Consider the following 19,737-nt stretch of genomic DNA (forward strand, 5'->3'; position numbering starts at 1 on the left):
TTCAGCTATATAACTTACACATCCAAACTCTCTCAATAGTTAAAAAGCTTCTCCATAGATGCTTTTACCTTATTACCGATGATGTATGAAGAACAGTTATCACTGGGTTTCCCTTTCCCCTTACATTGCTGATTTTGTGGTATTATTGTTTCATGTGTTCTTCCTTTTGAATTCCTGTATTTTAATGATGTCAAATAAAATTCCAATTCCAATTTCTGTTTTGTTTTTGTTTTTAAGTAAAGGTGCAATTGGTTATTGCTTGGACTCCAAACTCTTGGACTCCAAAAACATCTTCATTTTTAGTAACACTGACTTTTAAAAATACTCGCAGAACTTCATTGGATTATTTATAGCAGATAATATAGCTCTGGGTCTTATTGCGGGACCCTTTACCATTGTAGTCTATGACACCCCGGCCGGTGACATAGAGAGAGAGTGAAATATTAGTGAGTAAGCAGCAGACAGACTGAAAAGTAATGCTGGCCGCAGCTACGCTTTCTATCATAACTGCTACTACTGCTGGACATTTGACATCGACAGTGTAGGCAATGAACAGAACATATAAGTCAGCCTTTCCCAACCAGGTGCTCTCCAGAGCTGTTGGACTGCAACTCCCATCATCCCCAGACAGCGTGGCCATTGTAGGCCAACACCTCTGGCGGGCACCAGGCTGCAGAAGGCTGATATAAGCGACCGTGTTCCTTGTGCCCAGAAGACTAACAATCTACATTAAATAGACAAGAAGTCACCATCAGGAGGTTAGAAATTGCCCAGTGAATAGTGGGCATTGATCACCAGAGTGTCAGGAAGTAGTGGAGGAGGAAGTAAGGATCGAACTTCAGAGAAGGTTTTGCTAAAAATCCATCCTTTAAGAAGAACTTGATGCAAGAGAGACATTTTATAGATTTGTTGAACAGTGGGATCTCTGTTATCCTACTAGTAGGATCTCTACTGTCCGAGAGCCTGGAGTCCCACTGAAAATTTGAGAAGACAGTACTGGGCCACTGGATAGGTCAGTGGACTGACTCAGTATAATACAACTTCATATATCATCATAAGTCATTCGCTAAATATAGAGGAGATTGTTCCAGCCACATGGGGCAGCATGGTATAAGGCATGGAGATGAATAGGACAAGGAGACAAAAGGAGGAGATCGCCAATGAGCTTGTGATAGAATACGCAAGTCCCTTTTATTGGGGGGCAGGGATTAAGTTTTCAAAGCTGACTGAATTTTAGTAATTCAGTTGTGGCGACACCTGCCTTGTCATTGCTCATATCAAACTGTTGCATCTCAACAGCTTAAGGATGTCTGAGGGTAGGACAGTCAGAAAGGTGTCCCCCCCCACACACACACACACTTTCAGGACAAGCAATGCAAAACTTTCTACCATACCCTTTACTTCTCCTGGAATGCAGAACACCTAAATTGTCCAAGTCAAGATGGAAGGAAAAGAATACAGCTCTCCCGACCTGCGCTACATGGCTAAATAAAGATGCTACATTCCTAATAAAAACTCCTGAGTATCCAGAAGGGGGAAGAGGAGGCAAGGAAACATTATCTTGACAAGCAACCAGAATGGCTTACCATCCAGTTACTGGCTTCTCAGTCAGTTGCACTCCCTCCCATTCCCAGTTCTCAGTCCCCAATGTTTTGGGGAGATCTGGTCACAGATCTCTGGAGTCACATCTGTCAGCCCCCCCCCCCCCCCCGGTATGAGCAAAGAAAAAGTCATCATTTATTGCAAACATCTAAGGGGCTGAACGGACATGTTGCGGGAGATCCATTATCAGATCTCCTGACTTTTTTAAACGACAAGAACAAGAGCAACCTAAGTAGCTGTGCTGGCAAAACTGAGCGCAAATTGCACCAGGTAGTAGAGCTGGGGAGGTGGTGTTTAACTCACCATTTCCCTGACGAAGAAAAGGAGGATCCAGTGCCTGGCTGCTAGCGCTATTTACACAACACTCATGGAAACCAACATTGCACAAGGTAAATAGCACTAGCAGCTGGACACTGTTGGATCCTTCCCTTAAGGTGCACCCCTTAAAGCTACCATTAGCCCTGCTTGGGGGTGGGGGTGAGAGGTACTAGGATTGTGTCTCTCTTGATTCCCCCAGTGGGCTTAATAGCTGCTTTGGTGGAGGGGAAAGGAGTAAACCAGGCTTCTGCAACTTGGTGCCCTCCAGATGGTTTGGACTACAACTCCAGTCACCCTCCAGCCAGCATGCTGACTGGGGATAATGGGAGTCCAACAGATCTGGAGGGCACCAGGTTGGGAAGGGCTGAAGTAAACTCTTTGTTGCCCAAAACCACTGTCCAGCTCCAATTTGTCCCACTCTCCACAGCTGCTTTTCCATTTGAATCAACATTTTGGGGAGATCCTATTACCACTTTCTGCAGTCACATCTCTTTTGAAACTAAATCCCTGGGCAGCAAGTAATGTTTTGTCTGTTGGGGGGGTACTTTGAGGAGGGAGTGGGGGTGTCATTTTCTGCCACCCCAATAAGTGGATTTGAAATGAGTCCCATTTCCACAGCTACTGATCCTTCTGCTGGGGGCGGGCGGGGGGGAGGAGCTCATACACCTCCAGGTGCAGGATTTGGATCCTGGAGCTTCCCGTTGCTGACCTCTCCTTTGAGATTTAACATTGCCACAGCTCATCCACAAGTGTAATAGCAACAACTGTTCCACTAACTAGAAACACACAAACCTTTTGGAAGTCAGTCCCATTGATTTCAATTAAGTGTGGTTAGGATCACAGGCTTGTTTGGAAGTAAGTCCTGGCTATGGTCTTCCCAGAGCTTTTAATTTGCTGCCAATATTGTGGCTTAATTCAGATCTTGGTGTTTTTGCACCTTCTCTTCCAACTGGATCCACTTACACTACACAACAAATAGCAAGATGATGAAAATTATCCTTATGCTGGCTATAACACAACAACCAACACCGCTGCCACTCCTGAGTAAATTGCCAACATTGTGCTAGTAGAGGCTGGATGCTCATTACTCCTTCTCATTACCATTCATGCTACATACACACACACACATTATTGTCAGTTACGGATTTCCTAAGAAAAGAGCCTCCCTGTCAGAGGCAGTATACCTCTGAATTCTGGAAACTAACAAACAGGGGACATAAGCCTTGTCCTGAAGGGCGATTCTGATGTATCCAAAAGAGGGTTATCATTACAGTTTCTTGAAGGATGCGTACATGTCTCTGCTGATATCAGTTGCAAGAAGAAGAGATCTGAATGGATACGATGGGGAAGAAAGGAAGGGGAGAGGGGGGTGGATGAAGTGTGAGAGAGAGACAGAGAGAGGAAGGAAAGGGAGAGAGACAGACAGAAAGGAAGGATGGATGGATGGATGGATGGAGTAGAGAGGAGGATGGGAATAAAGAGAGCGGAGAGAAAGGAAGGGAAGAGAAAGAGAGAGAAGAAGGGAAGAAAGAGGAAGGAAGGGAAAGAGGGAGGGAGGGAGGAAAGAAGAGGGAGGGAGGGAGAAAAAAGAGAGAGGAAGGGAAGGGGGAAGGTGTAGAAAGAAAGAAAGAAAGAAAGAAAGAAAGAAAGAAAGAAAGAGGCATCCTACCTCGCCTTGCCGGTGATAGTGCTTCAGCCCTTTCCCTCCCTGGCCCAAGATTTTGCCTTTCTTGCTGCTGCCCAGAGCCAGTCCCTGGTGGAAGGTGGTCGACCTGTTGGTGGTCGCCTGCGTCGGCGTCTCGCCCATGAGCGTGGACTTGATGGAGTTCGCCTTGGCGCCGTCCAGCTGGGAGCTCTCCACCACCAGGAGCGCGGCGAGGAAGAGCAGAGGGCGGGAGGAGCGCGGACTCGCGCTCAGCATGGTCATCTCCCCTCCGCCCGGCAGTGGAGGCTGCGTCTTCCCCGGCGAGACGGGGCGGCCGCGGGGCTACTGGCTGCCAAGCCCGGCTCTTCGCACGGCGACCCAGCGCGGAAGCATCCGCGGGAGAGCCCCGGGGGCTGCCGCTGCCGCAGTTCGGCCTTCGCCGCGAGGTCCGCTGGCCGGGGCAGGGATGCGGCTCGAAGCCTCCAGGGTGGCCCTTGGCGAGCCGCCGCCGCCGCCGCCTTCGCTGCGGGCTCGTGGCAGGCGAGGCGCCCCGGCGGGCTGCGGCAGGAGGCGGGCGGGCGAGCTGGTCCGGGCGGCGGCGGCGGCGCCCGGCAGGGGGCCCTCCCGCGGAGCTCTGCTGGGGCTTCAGGAGCAGAGGCAGCGGGCAGCCAGCCCCGGGCCGGGGCGCCCAGCCCACTCCGCCTCTCGCCGCAGGAGCAGCCCGGCCGCAGCGAGGTGAGCGAACCAGCGCCGCCCGGCCGCCCGCTTCAGTTAGCTGGCCCCGGACATCCCGGCGGGAGGCGAGCCAAGAGCCTGGACGAGCCCGCGAGCGCCCAGCCAGGCAGACGCTGACTCAGCCGAGCCGCCCTCCGCCCGTCTCCGGCAGCCTGGCTCTCTCTCCTCCGCGCTCTGCTGCCCCCGTCGCTTTTATAGCTCCCCCCGGTGGAGCTCGCGTTTCCTCCGCCCCCCGAAGCCACGGAGTGACAGCCAGGGAAGCTGACTCATTCCCGCGCCCACTCCCCACTCCTCCTCCCGGCCCCACCCGGCCCCTGCCTCCTCCTCCTCCCCGACCCCCCAAGGGATCCCCTCCGGAATCGGTCCGAAGGCCAAAGAAGTGCTCTGCGAGATTGTGTCTCTGTGCGTGGACAGAGTGCCTTGCCCTCCTTCAGAGCCCTTCCCACGTGTCTGGCATTTCTCTCTCTCTCTCTCTCTTAGTTATAGCGAGCATATGGCATCCAGGGAAGTTTGAGACCTGTGTGTGTGTGTGTGAGAGAGAGAGAGAGAGAGAGAAAGACAGACACACACAGAGAGAGAGAGACAGAGACAGAGAGAGAGAGAGAGAGAGAAAGACAGACACACACAGAGAGAGAGAGACAGAGACAGAGAGAGAGAGAGAGAAAGACAGACACACACACAGAGAGAGAGACAGAGACAGAGAGAGAGAGAGAGAGAGAGAGAGAGAGATCAGGACGGCTAGACTTGTAAAGCACGGGGCCCTTCCTCGCCCCGCGCCCCAGTTCTCTTTACGCAAGACGGAAAGCCTGCGAATGTTTTACACAGCATCTCGCCCCATTGAAAGGAATGTAACGCATCTGTTGTTGTTCTCTCTCTCTCTCTCTCTCTCTCTCCCCTCCCCCCCCTCACGCTGCTCAGTTCGCACCGGAATCCAAAACACACAACATAAATCCCATTGAAGTCAATGGAACATTGCTTTCTTGCTTTCTTTTCCAGTTACGCTGAAATCAGAAACAATCAAGAACCTCGTGGCGCCTGGAAAACGAATAGAGTTATCGTAGCAGAACTTTTCCTGGACCAGAGCCACTTCCTCAGACCGATGAAGACTTACCCTAGAAGAGAGACAGACTGACAGGCAGACAAATAGACGGGTGGTATCTGGTCTGGTACAGCAAACCAGCCCAGCTCAGAGAGGAAAACATGCAAACAGTAATAAACTCTGCGCCATTTCTGTACAACATTCAGACTTGAGATAAGCACAAGGCCCGCTCACAACGGCACCGACTGGCAAGAATACGCTGCCTTGCTGTTTGCTGGCATGTTCACAACTGATCTTGCAAATTGGTGTTTCTACCTACTGAGCTGAAGCTTTCCTGCCCCTGGCCAAGCCTGCTTTGGCCCACGAAAGCTTCTGCCTCAGCAGAATCTGTTCGTCTTTCAGATGCCACCGAACGCGTTTGTTCCGTGTGCATTTCTTTGGCTACAACAGGCTGCCCCGCTGGCACTGGCCACTGAAATCAGAGGGGCTTCTGAACTTTAGGGCCAAAACAGGCATCACCTGAAATCTGTGTTTAGCAGCTACATCATGTTTCTTTCGTTTCATTTTTTACTCTAGAGTAGGTGCAGGGGACCAATCCAGATTGGGACCCTTGCGTGGGCAGTGGAAGTGGGCTTTAAAAATCAGGATCTGAACCCCTATGCCTCCTCTAGAGTGAAGGAGGAGGAGGAGGAGAAGGAGAAGGAGAAGAAGAAGACAGAACTGCCAGACACAATTTAAACTAATACCTGTTTTGGCCCTTAGGGCTCCCTCAGATTTAGCCCCAGGTGCTTGGACTAGAGTCTACCACCTATGTTTCTTTTTAAATCCACATATTCCGCCTTCTTGACTGGGTTGAAGTTCAAAATGGGCGAAGTCTCCACCTTAACTGGCTTGTATGGATCAACCCCACGAACGCTCCGCTCTTAAGAAACAGCAGAACATCTCAAGGGCGCTTTTGCGATACCTCATTTCTAATCTGGCTAGAGGCTAACAGCCTGCTCCCTCTCCCTTACCCCCAGATATATGGGAACTGTTCCTTCCGCCAGGCAATTTGCATGTGGTCAGAGGCGCTCTCTCCTGTGCCGAGGGGGAATTGCAATTGCAAATCGACCTTAAAAGCCCAGTATAGTTCTTAGGGTGCAATCCTATGCATGTTTAGACAGAAAAAAGTCCTACAGCTCCCAGCACTCCCCAGCCAGCCATGTTGGCTGGGGATTGTAGGACTTTTTTTCAGTCTAAACATGCATAGGATTGTGCCCTAAATCGCTTAGCAGTATAGAAAATTGCTCAGGGCGAAATCTACAAGGCTACGATCCTCTACCCAGCAGGACTACTCGGTGAAGTAGTCCCAAGAAATGTAACATGCTCCGACATAAATGGGTTGCGCCCACTTAACTAGTCTAATTTAAGTCTTTCATTTCAATGGGTCTACTCTAAGTAGGACTAACAGTGGTAACCAGTGGGTCGAAATAAGAGGATCATCCATGGGCCAGCCTGTCTGCGTTATTTCAACAACTATATGAACGTTAAAATACCTCCCAGAAGGGTAGCTGTATTAGCCTATAGAAGTAGTCCTATGGTACCTTAAAGACGAATACATTTATTACGGCATAAGTTTTCCTGGACTACAATCCACTTTGTCAGATGCAGGAGGTGTTTCCTGAGCTACCAGTTTGCACACACACAGCGTGCCTGCATGTGTCATACCCAAGGGCCGGCTTCTGAGTTTTCCCCTGTAGTGGATCCGGAAAGAATTACTTCTATCTTGTAACTTTCTCCCCTGACTGTGCAATAAACAGGCTAAAAGCCACGGTCCTTGGGGGATTTCGGATTTGCCTGGTTTAGGATGATGATCGCATTGGATCCCCGCTGCCCCGGACCCTTTCGACAATCTAAGGAGGGAAGAAGAGAGTGTGTATTTCTCTCCCCACCCCTTTCTTGACTGAAGAGTTTTGGCATGAGTGGCTTGAAAGGAAGCCACGTGAGGGGTGGGGGAAGTCTGGTTTTCAGGCCTGTAGGGGGAGCTGGGGGGCTGCCCCCTAAATTTTCTCAGCCCCCCGATTTAATTTTTACAAACAAATATTTTAGAACAGTTTACAATATTGTCTTTAAAAGGCCTGCAAACCAGATGAACTGTCTCCCTTTACTTTTTTGGTGCCGTTGCCCAGACGTTCAGGCTGGCTACCGGCCTGGGAGGAGGAACTAGATGATCTCACCCAGCCCTTCCAGCCCCAGCTGATCCCAGATTTGGCATGTTATCCTCAGCCTGGTGATGATCAGATGAGTAGACAATGATGTGCATTGGTGTCAGCATGCATGGGATCATTGTTTTAGCACGCTGCTGCATGTCAGACCAGGTTTTTAGTGGAATGGTGTGCAAAAATTCCTGGTGCTTCCCCCCACAACACATTACTGGCTAACAGGGCAGTGATTTCATGATGACTCAAAAGTCCTGAGAGACTGGCCACATTCTGCCCATTTCCTTGGGAAATCAGTTCCCTTAGATCCCAATGAGAAGCAGTCAATCTGGTTCCAGCATACGGAAATGTGCAAGCTGCATTGGCGACATGCACCTGGGATCTGAGCCGGACTTGCTTCTGAGTAAAATCGCATCAGATCTGGCTGCAAGACCTTGCCAAATTAAAGGAGGTGTATACAATAGGAGCCGGCAGACTTCAGGTTTGCCTTTTGTTTTTTTACTGGATCCACCAGTGGAATGTGATGCAAAAGTCATACACTTGAGAATGAAAGAATTCTAAGCCCAGGAATGTTTTTTGAGTACCAGAACTGAACAGAGCTCACACATAATCCTTTCACACAAAAATCCGCTCCTGATTATCCCAGGCTTTCTTCATTTGTACAGTATAGTTTAGGATGAGGGAGGGAGGAGATGAAATTTGTGGCTGCTGTTCTTAAACAATCGGGAGTCAGAAATCCTTGCTGATCTACTGTCAATCATCCAAAGATCTGCCAATAGTTCCAGATTTACCTTCTGCCTACCCCTGCTCCTAAGCACTTACTTGGAAGTAAACTGTATTGAGATCACTGGAACGTACTTCCAAGGCAATTTGTTTATGATTCCGCTGCCAAACTCCATCTTTTGGCTTTGGGACACCTCCTCTACCCTAACCACATGTGGCAGTTAGAGCCATGGATTTCAACATGGCTGCTGATTTAACACATATTAGCCTGGCTGCACTCAATATGCCAACAAATCTGGAACACTCAACAGTGGCCACAAGACTGGAAAAGGTCAGTTTACATTCCAATTCCAAAGAAGGGCAATGCCAAAGAGTGTTCAAACTACCGTCAATTGCGCTCATTTCACATGCCAGCAAGGTTATGCTCAAAATCCTACAAGCTAGGCTTCAGCAGCATGTGAACCGAGAACTACCGGAAGTACCGAGAACTCTTCTGGGTTCCGAAGAGGCAGAGGAATTAGAGATCAAATCACCAACATTTACTGGATCATGGAGAAAGCAAGAGAATTCCAGAAAAACGTCTATTTCTGCTTCATTGACTACGCTAAAGCCTTTGATTGTGTGGATCACAACAAACTGTGGCAAATTCTGAAAGAGATGGGAGTACCAGACCACCTTACCTGTCTCCTGAGAAACCTGTACGAGGGTCAAGAAGCAACAGTAAGAACCAGACATGGAACAACTGATTGTTTCAAAATTGGGAAAGGAGCACAACAAGGCTGCATATTGTCGCCCTGCTTATTTAACTTATATACAGAGTACATCATGAGAAACGCCGGGTTGGATGAATCACAGGTCAGAATTAAGATTGCCAGGAGAATATCAACAACCGCAGATACGCAGACGATACCACCCTAATGGCAGAAAGCGAAGAGGATCTAAAGAGCCTCTTGTTGAGGGTGATAGTGGAGAGTGCAAAAGCAGGTTTGAAACTCAACATTAAATAAAACTCAGATCATGGCATCTGGCCCCATCACTTCCTGGCATATAAAAGAGGAAGAAATGGAAGCAGTGACAGATTTTATTTTCTTGGGCTCCAAGATCACCGCAGACGGTGACTGTAGCCATGAAATTAAAAGACGCTTGCTCCTTGGGAGGAAAGCTATGGCAAACCTAGACAGCATAGTAAGAAGCAGAGACATCACCTTGCCGACAAAGGTCTGCATAATCAAAGCTATGGTTTTCCCAGTAGCAACGTATGGCTGTGAGAGCTGATAGGGATGTACGAAAGTCCCTTACCTTTCACAAAACTTGATTCGCCGTGGGGGGGAGGTGCTCCGTCCATCCCCCCGAAATTCTGGCCAGGGGGGAGGCACCCTGTCCCTCCCCCCCGAAATTCTGGCCGGGGGGGAGGCGCCCCATCCCTCCCCCCCAAAATTCTGGCTGGAGGGAGGCGCCCTGTCCCTCCCACCGCAAATCCTGGCCGGCCGGGACGCAAATGGTGGCGGCCGTAGCCACCGCCGTTTGCGTCCCTGCAGTCAGCCGTGATAGGCTATGTAAATGTTTACGTAGCCTATCATGGCTGAGTGAAAAGAAAAAGAAACCGCGCGTACGCAAATGGCGGCGCCCATGGGCGCCGCCATTTGCGTACGCGTGGTTCCCCCCCCCACTCAGCCATGATAGGCTACGTAAACATTTACGTGCCTATCACGGTGTTTTTTTTTAACTTGGAAATGGCGGCAGCGGCAGCTGGTTGGAAGACCATCTGCCGCAGCCGCCACCGCCAAACTGCCGCCGAACTGCCGCCGGACTGCCGCCGGAGCCACTGCCGCCAGGGACATTCGCACAAGGTAAGTCCCGTCCCGGGGGGGGGCGGCAGACCATTTCGCCATCAATTTCAGGGGGGCGAATGCGCTGGCATTCGGCCTCCCCGAGATTTGTGGCGAAATTCTCTGACATCCCTAGAGCTGGACTATAAGGAAGGTTGAGTGCCGAAGAATTGATACTTTTGAACTGTGGTGCTGGAGAAGACTCTTATGTAGGGATGGACGAAAGTCCCTTACCTGTTCTCGAAGCTTGCTTCGCGGTGGGGGGGAGGCGCTTCGGTTCTCCCCCCGAAGTTCAGGCGAGGGGGAGGAGGCGCCCCGCCTCACCCGGCTGAAATTCAGGCTGGGGGGGGAGGCGCCCCATCCCTCACTGGCGAAATTCAGGCCGGGTAGAAGTGACCCGTCTACCCGGCCGTGAAAAAAAAAGTAAAAAAACACGCACAGACACACACACACACGTGATAGGCTATGTAACGATTTACGTAGCCTATCACGGCTAGATTTCCAAAGTCAGACGTGATAGGCTGTGTAAATCATCACATAGCCTATCACGGGTGACTTTGGAAAAAAAAAAAAGCGCGTACGCAAATGGCGACTCCCATGGGGACTGCCATTTGCGTTCCTTATTTTGGCACGTCTAGTCTACATAAAGATTTACGTAGACTATGGCGAAAATAAGGGCAACGCAAATAGCGTTCCCTTATTTTCGCCGTAGTCTACGTAAATCTTTACGTAGACTAGACGTGCCAAAATAAGGAATGCAAATGGCAGTGCCCATGGGCGTACGCGCTTTTTTTTTTTTTTTCCAAAGTCAGCCGTGATAGGCTACGTGACGATTTACGTAGCCTATCACGGCTGACTTTGGAAATCTAGCCGTGATAGGCTACGTAAATCATGACGTAGCCTATCACGGGTGTGTGTTGTTTTTTTTACTGCACTTTTTTTTTTTGCAATGGCGACCGCGGCAGCCGGTCGGGAGACCGGCCGCCGCCCCCACCCCCCACGAAACGCTGCCGAACCACCGCTGGGACCCGCCACCGAGAGGGACATTCAGCCACGGTAAGTCCCATCCTGGGGGGGGGGCCCAGCAGAGAATTTCCCCACCAATTTCGGGGGGCTGAATGCGTTGGCATTCGGCCTCTCGAAGATTCGGGGAGAAATTCTCCGCCATCCCTACTCTTACGAGTTTCCTGGACTGCAAGGAGGTCAAATCAGTCAATCCTAAAGGAAATCAACCCTGAGTGCTCATTGGAAGGACAGACACTGAAGCTGAAGCTTAAATATTTTGGCCACCAAATGTGAAGAGAAAAGTCACTGGAAAAGACCCTGATGCTGGGAAGGATTGAAGGCAAAAGGAGATGGGGATGGCAGAGGTGCTCAAGTTTCATTGCTAGATATATAGAGGCTAGATAGCATCACCGATGCAATGAATATGAACTTGAGCACACTCCGGGAGAGAGCGGAGGACAGGAAGGTCTGGCGTGCTATGGTCCATGGGGTCACGAAGAGTCGGACACGACTAACGACTGAACAACAACAAGCCTGGCTGAAGTGAATTCATGATCACAGTCTTACATCCAAGAAAGAGCACTAAAGTATATAATCCTTACCAGGAGCTTTAGAATTCTGCCCATTTATTGTTTCTTTGTTTATATGGCACCATCTATAAATACAGCATTTTACCAAGAGGGCAGACTCTTGCCCTGAGAGACTCACAATCTAAATATTTCTATTTATCTGCAATTGGGAATTTACCCTCACTCTCCTCTGAGTGCTTCCAGGCTAGGCTTTCATCATACAATTGTGCTGCCAATTTTACAGGGGGTCCAGACTGAACAGAGCTCACGGTTGTTCCAAACAAAAATCCATTCATAATCACCCAGAGATTCACCAGTAGATCCAGATGTACTTTTCCCCACCCCACCCCAGATATACATAAAATAGTAGCAGATTCAAAGCTCCGGGGGTGGGGGGGCAGCTGATTTCACCTAGCCTACCCTTCCCCACCCTTCAGCCGATCCCGGACTTGACATCTTTTCCTTGGGTTGGTGATGATGAGTAATTTTAATGAGCTTCCGTCGTGCATTAAAAACGTGGTTGTTCAGGCAGGCATTTGGGGTGGGTTAGGGTATCTTAGAAAATGCTTTTATTGTAGAATTTTATTGTTTTAAACTGTTTTATTGTACGCTGTACATCGCCCAGAGTGGCTGGGTGACCAGCCAGATGGGCGATTAATAAATTTAATAATAAATATAATAATAATATAAATAAATAATCATGCTGGTCGATCAGCATGACTGCAATCATGTGCTTAGCGACCCATGAATAAGCTCCATTAATCTCATAGGTTCAGATTGTCAGACACAGTGAGCTTTAACAAAAGGTCTTGAGCCAGTTGACATGCAACATTTAGGGCAGTATGCAACTGCGTCATTCCTTTAGCGCAAATGACGCTGCGCTAACGGAAACTAGGTTCTGAAGTATGTGCAAGCGAAGAATTCAACTAATGTCATGTTTGCACAGGCATGGTTGCGCAAGCAGTTTTGCATTATGGTTGTGCAATGCATTGTGCAACCTGTTGCACATTCCTTAAATGGTTTTCGTAAAATACAATAAGTAAGTGAATTAATTAATTAAAACAGTTGTCCAGGAACATTATGCTCACTGGCCAGAAGTTACACTAGAAGACAGACTGCCAAGTAGCCAGACATTTAGTGCGGGGGGGGGGGGCAAGAATCAATGTATTATTATAGTAATATCCCACCTTTTTTCCTCTTGCAAAGAACCCAAGGCAGCTTACATGGCCCTCCTCTTCCCCATTTTATTCTCACAACAACCCTGTGAGGTAGGTTAGGCTGAGAGTCAATGACTGCCCCAAAGTCACCCAGTCAGCTTCATGGCCGAGTGGGGACTAGAACCCGGATCTCCTGAGTCCCAGTCCAACGCCTGTGTAGAGGCACTACACCACACTGCCTCTCAATGCAGAATATCCAGAGCCCAATCCAGCTAGTGTGATTGAAGTGACTTAATTCTATTATATATTAATACAATCATATTTAGTCTTATGAACGTTTCCTCTTTGGAGGGAGCCTGCTTGTCTCGTCATGCTGACTATATGGAGTACCAAGTGCTGGAGAACCACAGCAGGAGGGAGCTATCACCCTTGCTCCTATTCGTGAGCTTCCCATTGACCCCTGTGGGAAAAACCAGATGCTGGACAAGATAGACCTTAGGCCTGATCCAGCATGGGTCTGCTGATGTTCTTCTATTCTTTCACACAGCGGAGTATTCAAAAATGTTATCCCCCATCCTGCAACTGGAAGTGGTAGAAGTCCTTCTCCTCCACTTCAGTGCTCATCCCACTTGCATTTGCTTGCCAGGCCTTTGACTGTATCCCACCCGCCACCCACCACCCAAAACAGTTTCACTAATACTTGTTACAGAAAGCTGTACTACATTGAGGGTGCAATCCTACGCGTGTTTAGACAGAAAAAAGTCCTACAACTCCCAGCATACCCCAGCCGGTATGGGAATTGCAGGGATATACGAATCCCCTACCTGCCAGTCGGGGGGGGGGGGTCCGCAATGGGGAGAGGCGATCCTTTCCTCCTCCGAAGCACCAGTGATACGGCTGGTCCTGGACACCATTTGCGTCCGCAGTCAGTCCCCTTCAGCCAGCATGGCGGCCATATTGCTGGCAATCTGGAGCCGGAGGATCCGACTGAAGAGGATTCCACGGGGAGGTGGAGGTAAGTCTTCTGTTCCGCCACAGACTCCGGGGGGGGGGCGAATTCTTTAGAATCTGACCTCATTGGAGTCCGTGGCACAATTCTCCGCCATACCTATGGAATTGTAGAACATTTTTCTGTCCAAGACTGGGTTCGCACAACACACTAACCCACACTCAGCGGTTGAGTGTGGGTTGTTGTTGAACCGTGGGCTGTTTGTTGAACCATGGGTTACAGTGTTGTCTGAACACAGGACATTTTCCACAGGGTGGCTTGTTACCCATGCAGTGTGGCGTATTTTTCTTGAACAAGCCACCTTGAGAACCCATGGTTTGTTGTTAAGTTGTTCAGGGTGGTTAAAAAGCTACACTGCATGGTTAACAAGCCACCCTGAGGAAAATGTCCTGGATTCAGACAACATACTAACCCATGGTTCAACAAACAACCCACACTTGACCACTGAGTGTGGGTTAGCGTGTTGTGTGAACACAAACATGCATTGGATTGCCCCCTAAAACATCTTATGGAATTGGTAGCAACATCAATCCTTTAGGGCAGCAACTGTCCAAGTGTGTTCCATGGAATGATTGGAACCTCAATATAAAGGTCAAATATGACAGACAAGCCTCCTTCCAGTAAGAACTGACAGGCCACACAAATTCAGGGTGTGCCCAAGAATAATTATTTTATTTTGTTGATTTATTTATTGTATTCGTACCCCCACCTTTCTACCAAGAAAACGGCACTCAAGGCGGCTTGCAATCTTGCCTCAGGATCCTCTGTGATCCGTAAAAATCCATGGCAGACAAATTGATCACAGAATGATGGAATTTTAGACTTGGAAGGAACTTTGGCGTTCATCTAGCCAGTGGAGGCTGGTGGCTCTGATGTCAGTGGGGCAGTAAATCTGCTCCGGGTTTCAGTCATAACCAGTCAGAACTCTAAAGGGGCTATCCAAGGTGCAGAAGGACTTTGGATAGCTCCTTTAGAGTTCTGACTGTAACCTGGAGCGGATTCTCCACCCCACAGACCTTGGAGCCACCACCCTCCACTGCATCTAGCCCAACCCCCTTCTCAATCCAGGATGCAGCCATAGTATCTCTGGCAGGTGGCCATCCAGCCTCTGCTTCAATACCTCCAGCAACTGAACCCAAATCTTTTACCCAAATCTTCTTCATTGCCATTTTTACCCAAATCTTCTTCATTGCCATTTCCACCCATCAGTTCTAGTCTTGCCCCTGGAGCAACTGAGAGCAGGTCTGCAAGTAGAAAAGTAGAAAACCAGTGCAAAAGGGAGAAGACTGGGCTAGAACCTTTCTCCCTGACATGCTAACTTTTGCACTTGCAGGGGGAATTTTACAGGAGGGAGCATTCAAAGATGACATCACACACCCCCCCCCATGTGCAGTCTGAACAGTGTAGTCTATTCTATCACCTCAGGATTCTACTACCTCATGCTCCTGCATGTGTAGACCACCAGGTTCCTATAGGTCACCAGAGACAATAGGCTTATAACAGCTGTATACGAATTGCTAACTGATAGACACAGAAAGACATTTTACAAGGCAGTTCTTATACTGGTGGTGCTGTTTGTGGTATTTGTTTTAATTTTTGATGGCTAAGAATTCCTTGTTGTATCTGCCAGGATTTGGAGGCCCCTGAGCTGCTCCTTCTTGACAAGTAATCTTCTCCAGAAGGAGTGAAGAAGCAAGCCTGTCTTTTCATTTTCCAGATGAGTGGTTTGGGTCTCCCTCATCACTGTAAGAGCATTTTCCCCCCCTTCTTTATTTATCTTCCTATTGATATCACATTTTCTGGGCCCCCAAAGCAGCTCACAAAATTTAAACAGTGACATCAATAAAATATTTACACATTCAGTGAACTGCTAGTTGATCATTAATATCAAGATCAAGCCATGGTTACCTCAGAACAGACAACCGTGCCTTCTTGATTACATCATGCTCAGCACACAATAGCAAGGAGAAAGTGTATCTGATTCAGGTGGGAACTACTCTGTAGATTGTAGGGATGTACGAATCCCACTCACTCGTCTGTTCCGGGGCATCGTTGGTGGGGGGAGGTGCTCCGTCCTCCCCCCGGAATCCTCCCCGGCCGGCTCCACTCCGTGGTGACTCTGCGGAGCCACCGGCCAGGGCTGGCCGCAGCTGGACTTCCGGCTGCGGCTAGGCTGCTGTGGCCGCAAATGGCGGCCACTACGCCGGCTGCCATTTGCATGGCTGCCAAGCCATGATAGGCTACGTAAGTATTTACGTAGCCTATCATGGCAAAAGGCAGCCACGCAAATGGCGGCCGCTAAGCCATTTGCGTGGCTTCCTTTTGCTGTGATAGGCTACGTAAATACTTACACAGCCAGCCTATCACGGCAAACAGCAGGAGCGCAAATGGCATAGCGGCCGCCATTTGCGCCCCTGCTCTTTGCCGTGATAGGCTACGTAAATATTTACATAGCCTATCATGGCAAAAGGAAGCCACACAAATGGTGGCCGCTACGATGGCCACCATTTGCGGCTGCGGCAACCCGGCAGCGGCTGGGAGACCAGCCGGAGCCGCTGCCACCGCATCCGCCGTTGCCGCTGCCGCATCCGCCACCAGGTAAGCTCTGTTCTGGGGTGATTCCATGGGGTGGCGGGGGGGAGGCTGTTCTGCCATGGATTCCGGGGGGGCTGGATTCTAAAGAATCCGGCCTCACTGGAGTCCGTGGCGGAATTCTCTGACATCCCTAGTAGATTGCTCTGCCAAACTGCAGGGGATTCCTCCCTGTGGGTTTCCAAGCACTGAAGACAGAAGAACATAGATCTGCTTTTGTGTGTGTGTCAGTCAGGATGCCATGCAGGGTCTATTTCACATGCATGACTTCCCTTTCTGAATAATAGAATAGGGGATCGCTGGACTAGGACACCTCTTTGCACTGAATTGTGGGTGCAATTGTGATCGACATCCCTTGGGCTGCAATCCTTTACAGCAGGGATGGAGAACCTCTGGGCCATGGGCCATATTTGGCTGGCCCATGGGGCCTCCCCAAAGTCCCACACCTGTAAGGCTAGGGAGAGGGGATCCCCACTGTTATCTCCAATCAGAGATAACAGCAGCAATTTTTCTTAGCATACCACTCCCCTTCCTATTGGGAGGCGAAGCAGTGCACAGAGGAATTCCTGCTGTTATCTCCAATCACTGAATGAAGATAACAGCTAGGATTCCTCTCCCCACTAGCTTCACCTGCCCTGCACCCGCCCTAATGGGTGGAGGCATGGGGCAGAGGAAGCCAACCCAACCGAAGCACCAGCTGGAGGAGTGTTCTTTCAGGGCAGCTTTGGTGCACACAGGCTTTCCCCATGTTCAGCCAAGCTGAGTCTATTGCTGATGTGCTTTGGTCAGGGACCGAACGATGTCAGGGGCATCACCCCATCCCCTTATGTCATTCAACCCACAGAGGTGTTCAGTGGGAGCCATCCAGCTCCTCACCCACAAACAGCTCCACAGGGCCAGCTGCAGTTGTACAAAGAAAAAAGGCACATGACACACTGGGGCACCCAGAGAAGAAGTGCACTGGATTTTGCATTCACGTTTATCAGAATAAACGTGAATGCATGTTTATCAGAATAAACATGAATGCATGTTTATCAGAATAAACGTGAATGCAAAATCCTACACCTTCATCCAAAAATGGATATCAGGGCAGCATGCATAAAAATTCAACGCCCCAAACAATAACAATTTAGCACTTGACGTTACCAGCTTCACTTCATCATATTGGGTCATACATTCCAGATAGTCATGCTGAGGAGGTGCAGAGTTAACCGGGTTATACTAAGAATGTTCCTTGCTCACACAGTACACACCTTTTTATTGCAATGTGAGCTTCTTTGCCGTAAAAGTATTATGCTGATGATCACAGTTAAAAACAAGGTTGTTTTGGAATGTATTCTTTTGCAGAATGCTACTTTTCACTTTCACTTTGGCAATTCATGTACACTGAAGGTAGGAATGTCAGAGAATTCCGCCACAGACTGAAATGGGACCGAATTCCCCTCAGTCCATGCCACGGAATCCTCTGCAGAATGGCACCACGAGGTCCTGCGGAGCCAGCAGTCATGTGGCTTTTTTTTTGTCGTCCGCAAAGAGTTGCAAGATTTTCGCAGTGTAGTATATCCCGATAATAAAAATGTAAGTTTTTTTTTAAAAAAATGAATTGTGCTCACTGTGGGTTTGTGGGTATTCTTTTTAAATTGAAATCCTCCGCCTTCATTTACTTTCAGCCAAAACACTTCCTCTTCCTAGGAGCTTCCCAAAAGAAGGCTGTCTCAGGTGTGCCTGAACAATAAACTCTTTGTTTAAAGCAATGCTGTTTTAAAGAAAGAAAAAACCTTTTAAAATGACCATGCCACTCCAGGACCAGCATAGTCATTTTAAAAGGTTTTTTCTTTCTTTAAAACAGCGTTGCTTTAAACAAAGAGTTTATTGCTCTTGAGCTACACCTGAGACAGCCTTCTTTTGGGAAGCCCCTAGGAAGAGGAAACGTTTTGGCTGAAAGTAAATGGAGACGGAGGATTTCAATTAAAAAAAAAAAGTGAATATTTACGAAAAATAGCGATTCTTACAGGAGTTATGCAGACTCACGGAGACGGTTGTCAGTACGGATTTATCTTCGTAATTTTCAGAGCGGAAAAAAAAAAAAGAGAATTCCAGGGGCTTGTGAACAGCAGAAGAGAGCACTGGCCACAAACTGCGGAAGTCAAGCGGCACGGAAGGTACACAATTCATACATCCCTAACTGAAGGTTGGTATTCATCAGAGCCCAAGACCAGGGATGTCGGAGAAATCCGCAGTGGATTCAAATGAGCTTGGATTTCTATGAATCCACCCTGCAGACGCCAAAGCAGATCACCTTTTTCCAAGTCATGTGGATCCCATGGACTTGCAGACCAGGTTTTCAGTTTTGAGTGGAATTGGTACTAATTTGTACCTGTGATAATGGGGATCAGCGCTAATACACATTTGCGCAAATGAGCATTAGCGCTAATGCATATTAGCGCAAGCAGAACAACATTCTCATACATCCACCCCCCTCCCCCAAATCTAATTCTGTCAATGAGAAGATGACAGAACGAAAGATACACAGATGGAACGGATTTAATAAAATCCTTACATCCCTACCCAAGACTCCAATGGCACTAAGGTAAGAAGGTATCTGCTAAGATGTGGATTACTTTACTTTACCTCACTTGGTCTCAGTGAAACCATCCTGATTGCTGTAACTGACTGCAGCTTTTCTAGACAGGAATTGAATTTACAGAAGATAGGATGCCTTGTTGGGACTGGGAAAATCAAGTGAAGGGCAGGGCTTATATCATATAAATATGCCTTTACAAAAAATAATAAATGAGGAGTGAGAAAAACAAAAGCCGACACTTCTCAGGTAGGGGACCCTTTCTTCCAGAGCAACAAAGCAATCTTTTAAAAATGCCAAACAAGCAAATCTGTTTTAAAATTCTGCATGTGATGTCGACCCAGGATGATCTAGAAACATTTTTGTAATGACTTTCTTTAGATATATGCAAATAAATAAAACAGTTTTAGTTTTTTGTGAAATCTAACTGCATCAAAGCATGAATGACTGTTCCAAGAAACACACACACACACACACACATACACACACACACACATACACATACACACACACACACACACACACACACTCTACATAAAGCTCTTGCATTCAGATTCAAATTGAATTGATTAAACAAAGTATTAAGTCCTAGTAAAGCCAACTCTGACATTGTTTTTTTAAGTTGTATTTTAGGATACTTTGCATTAATATCTTTGGAGAAGCATATTAAAGCAATATTTAGTAATGCAAGTGAACTTCAACAGAAATATAGCACCAAAACAATTCCATTTTTAA

At 48.3% G+C, this 19,737-nt stretch overlaps 1 protein-coding gene across 1 annotated transcript in view; it reads right to left on the bottom strand.

Moving 5' to 3' along the window:
- The window catches only part of DKK2 (dickkopf Wnt signaling pathway inhibitor 2), a 110,745-nt gene extending 106,269 nt beyond the window's left edge, over positions 1-4,476 (bottom strand). The window contains exon 1 of the mRNA XM_084860244.1: positions 3,590-4,476. Within this exon, the coding sequence (XP_084716370.1) occupies positions 3,590-3,847 (258 nt within the window). The 5' untranslated portion in view covers positions 3,848-4,476. The remainder of the gene's footprint in view (positions 1-3,589) is intronic.
- Between the last annotated feature and the right edge of the window lie 15,261 nt (positions 4,477-19,737).

The sequence above is a fragment of the Heloderma suspectum genome, chromosome 5, assembly GCF_057233095.1.
Source record: "Heloderma suspectum isolate Gila_16-S chromosome 5, 16-S_ref, whole genome shotgun sequence".
In the NCBI taxonomy this organism is placed as follows: Eukaryota; Metazoa; Chordata; class Lepidosauria; order Squamata; family Helodermatidae; genus Heloderma; species Heloderma suspectum.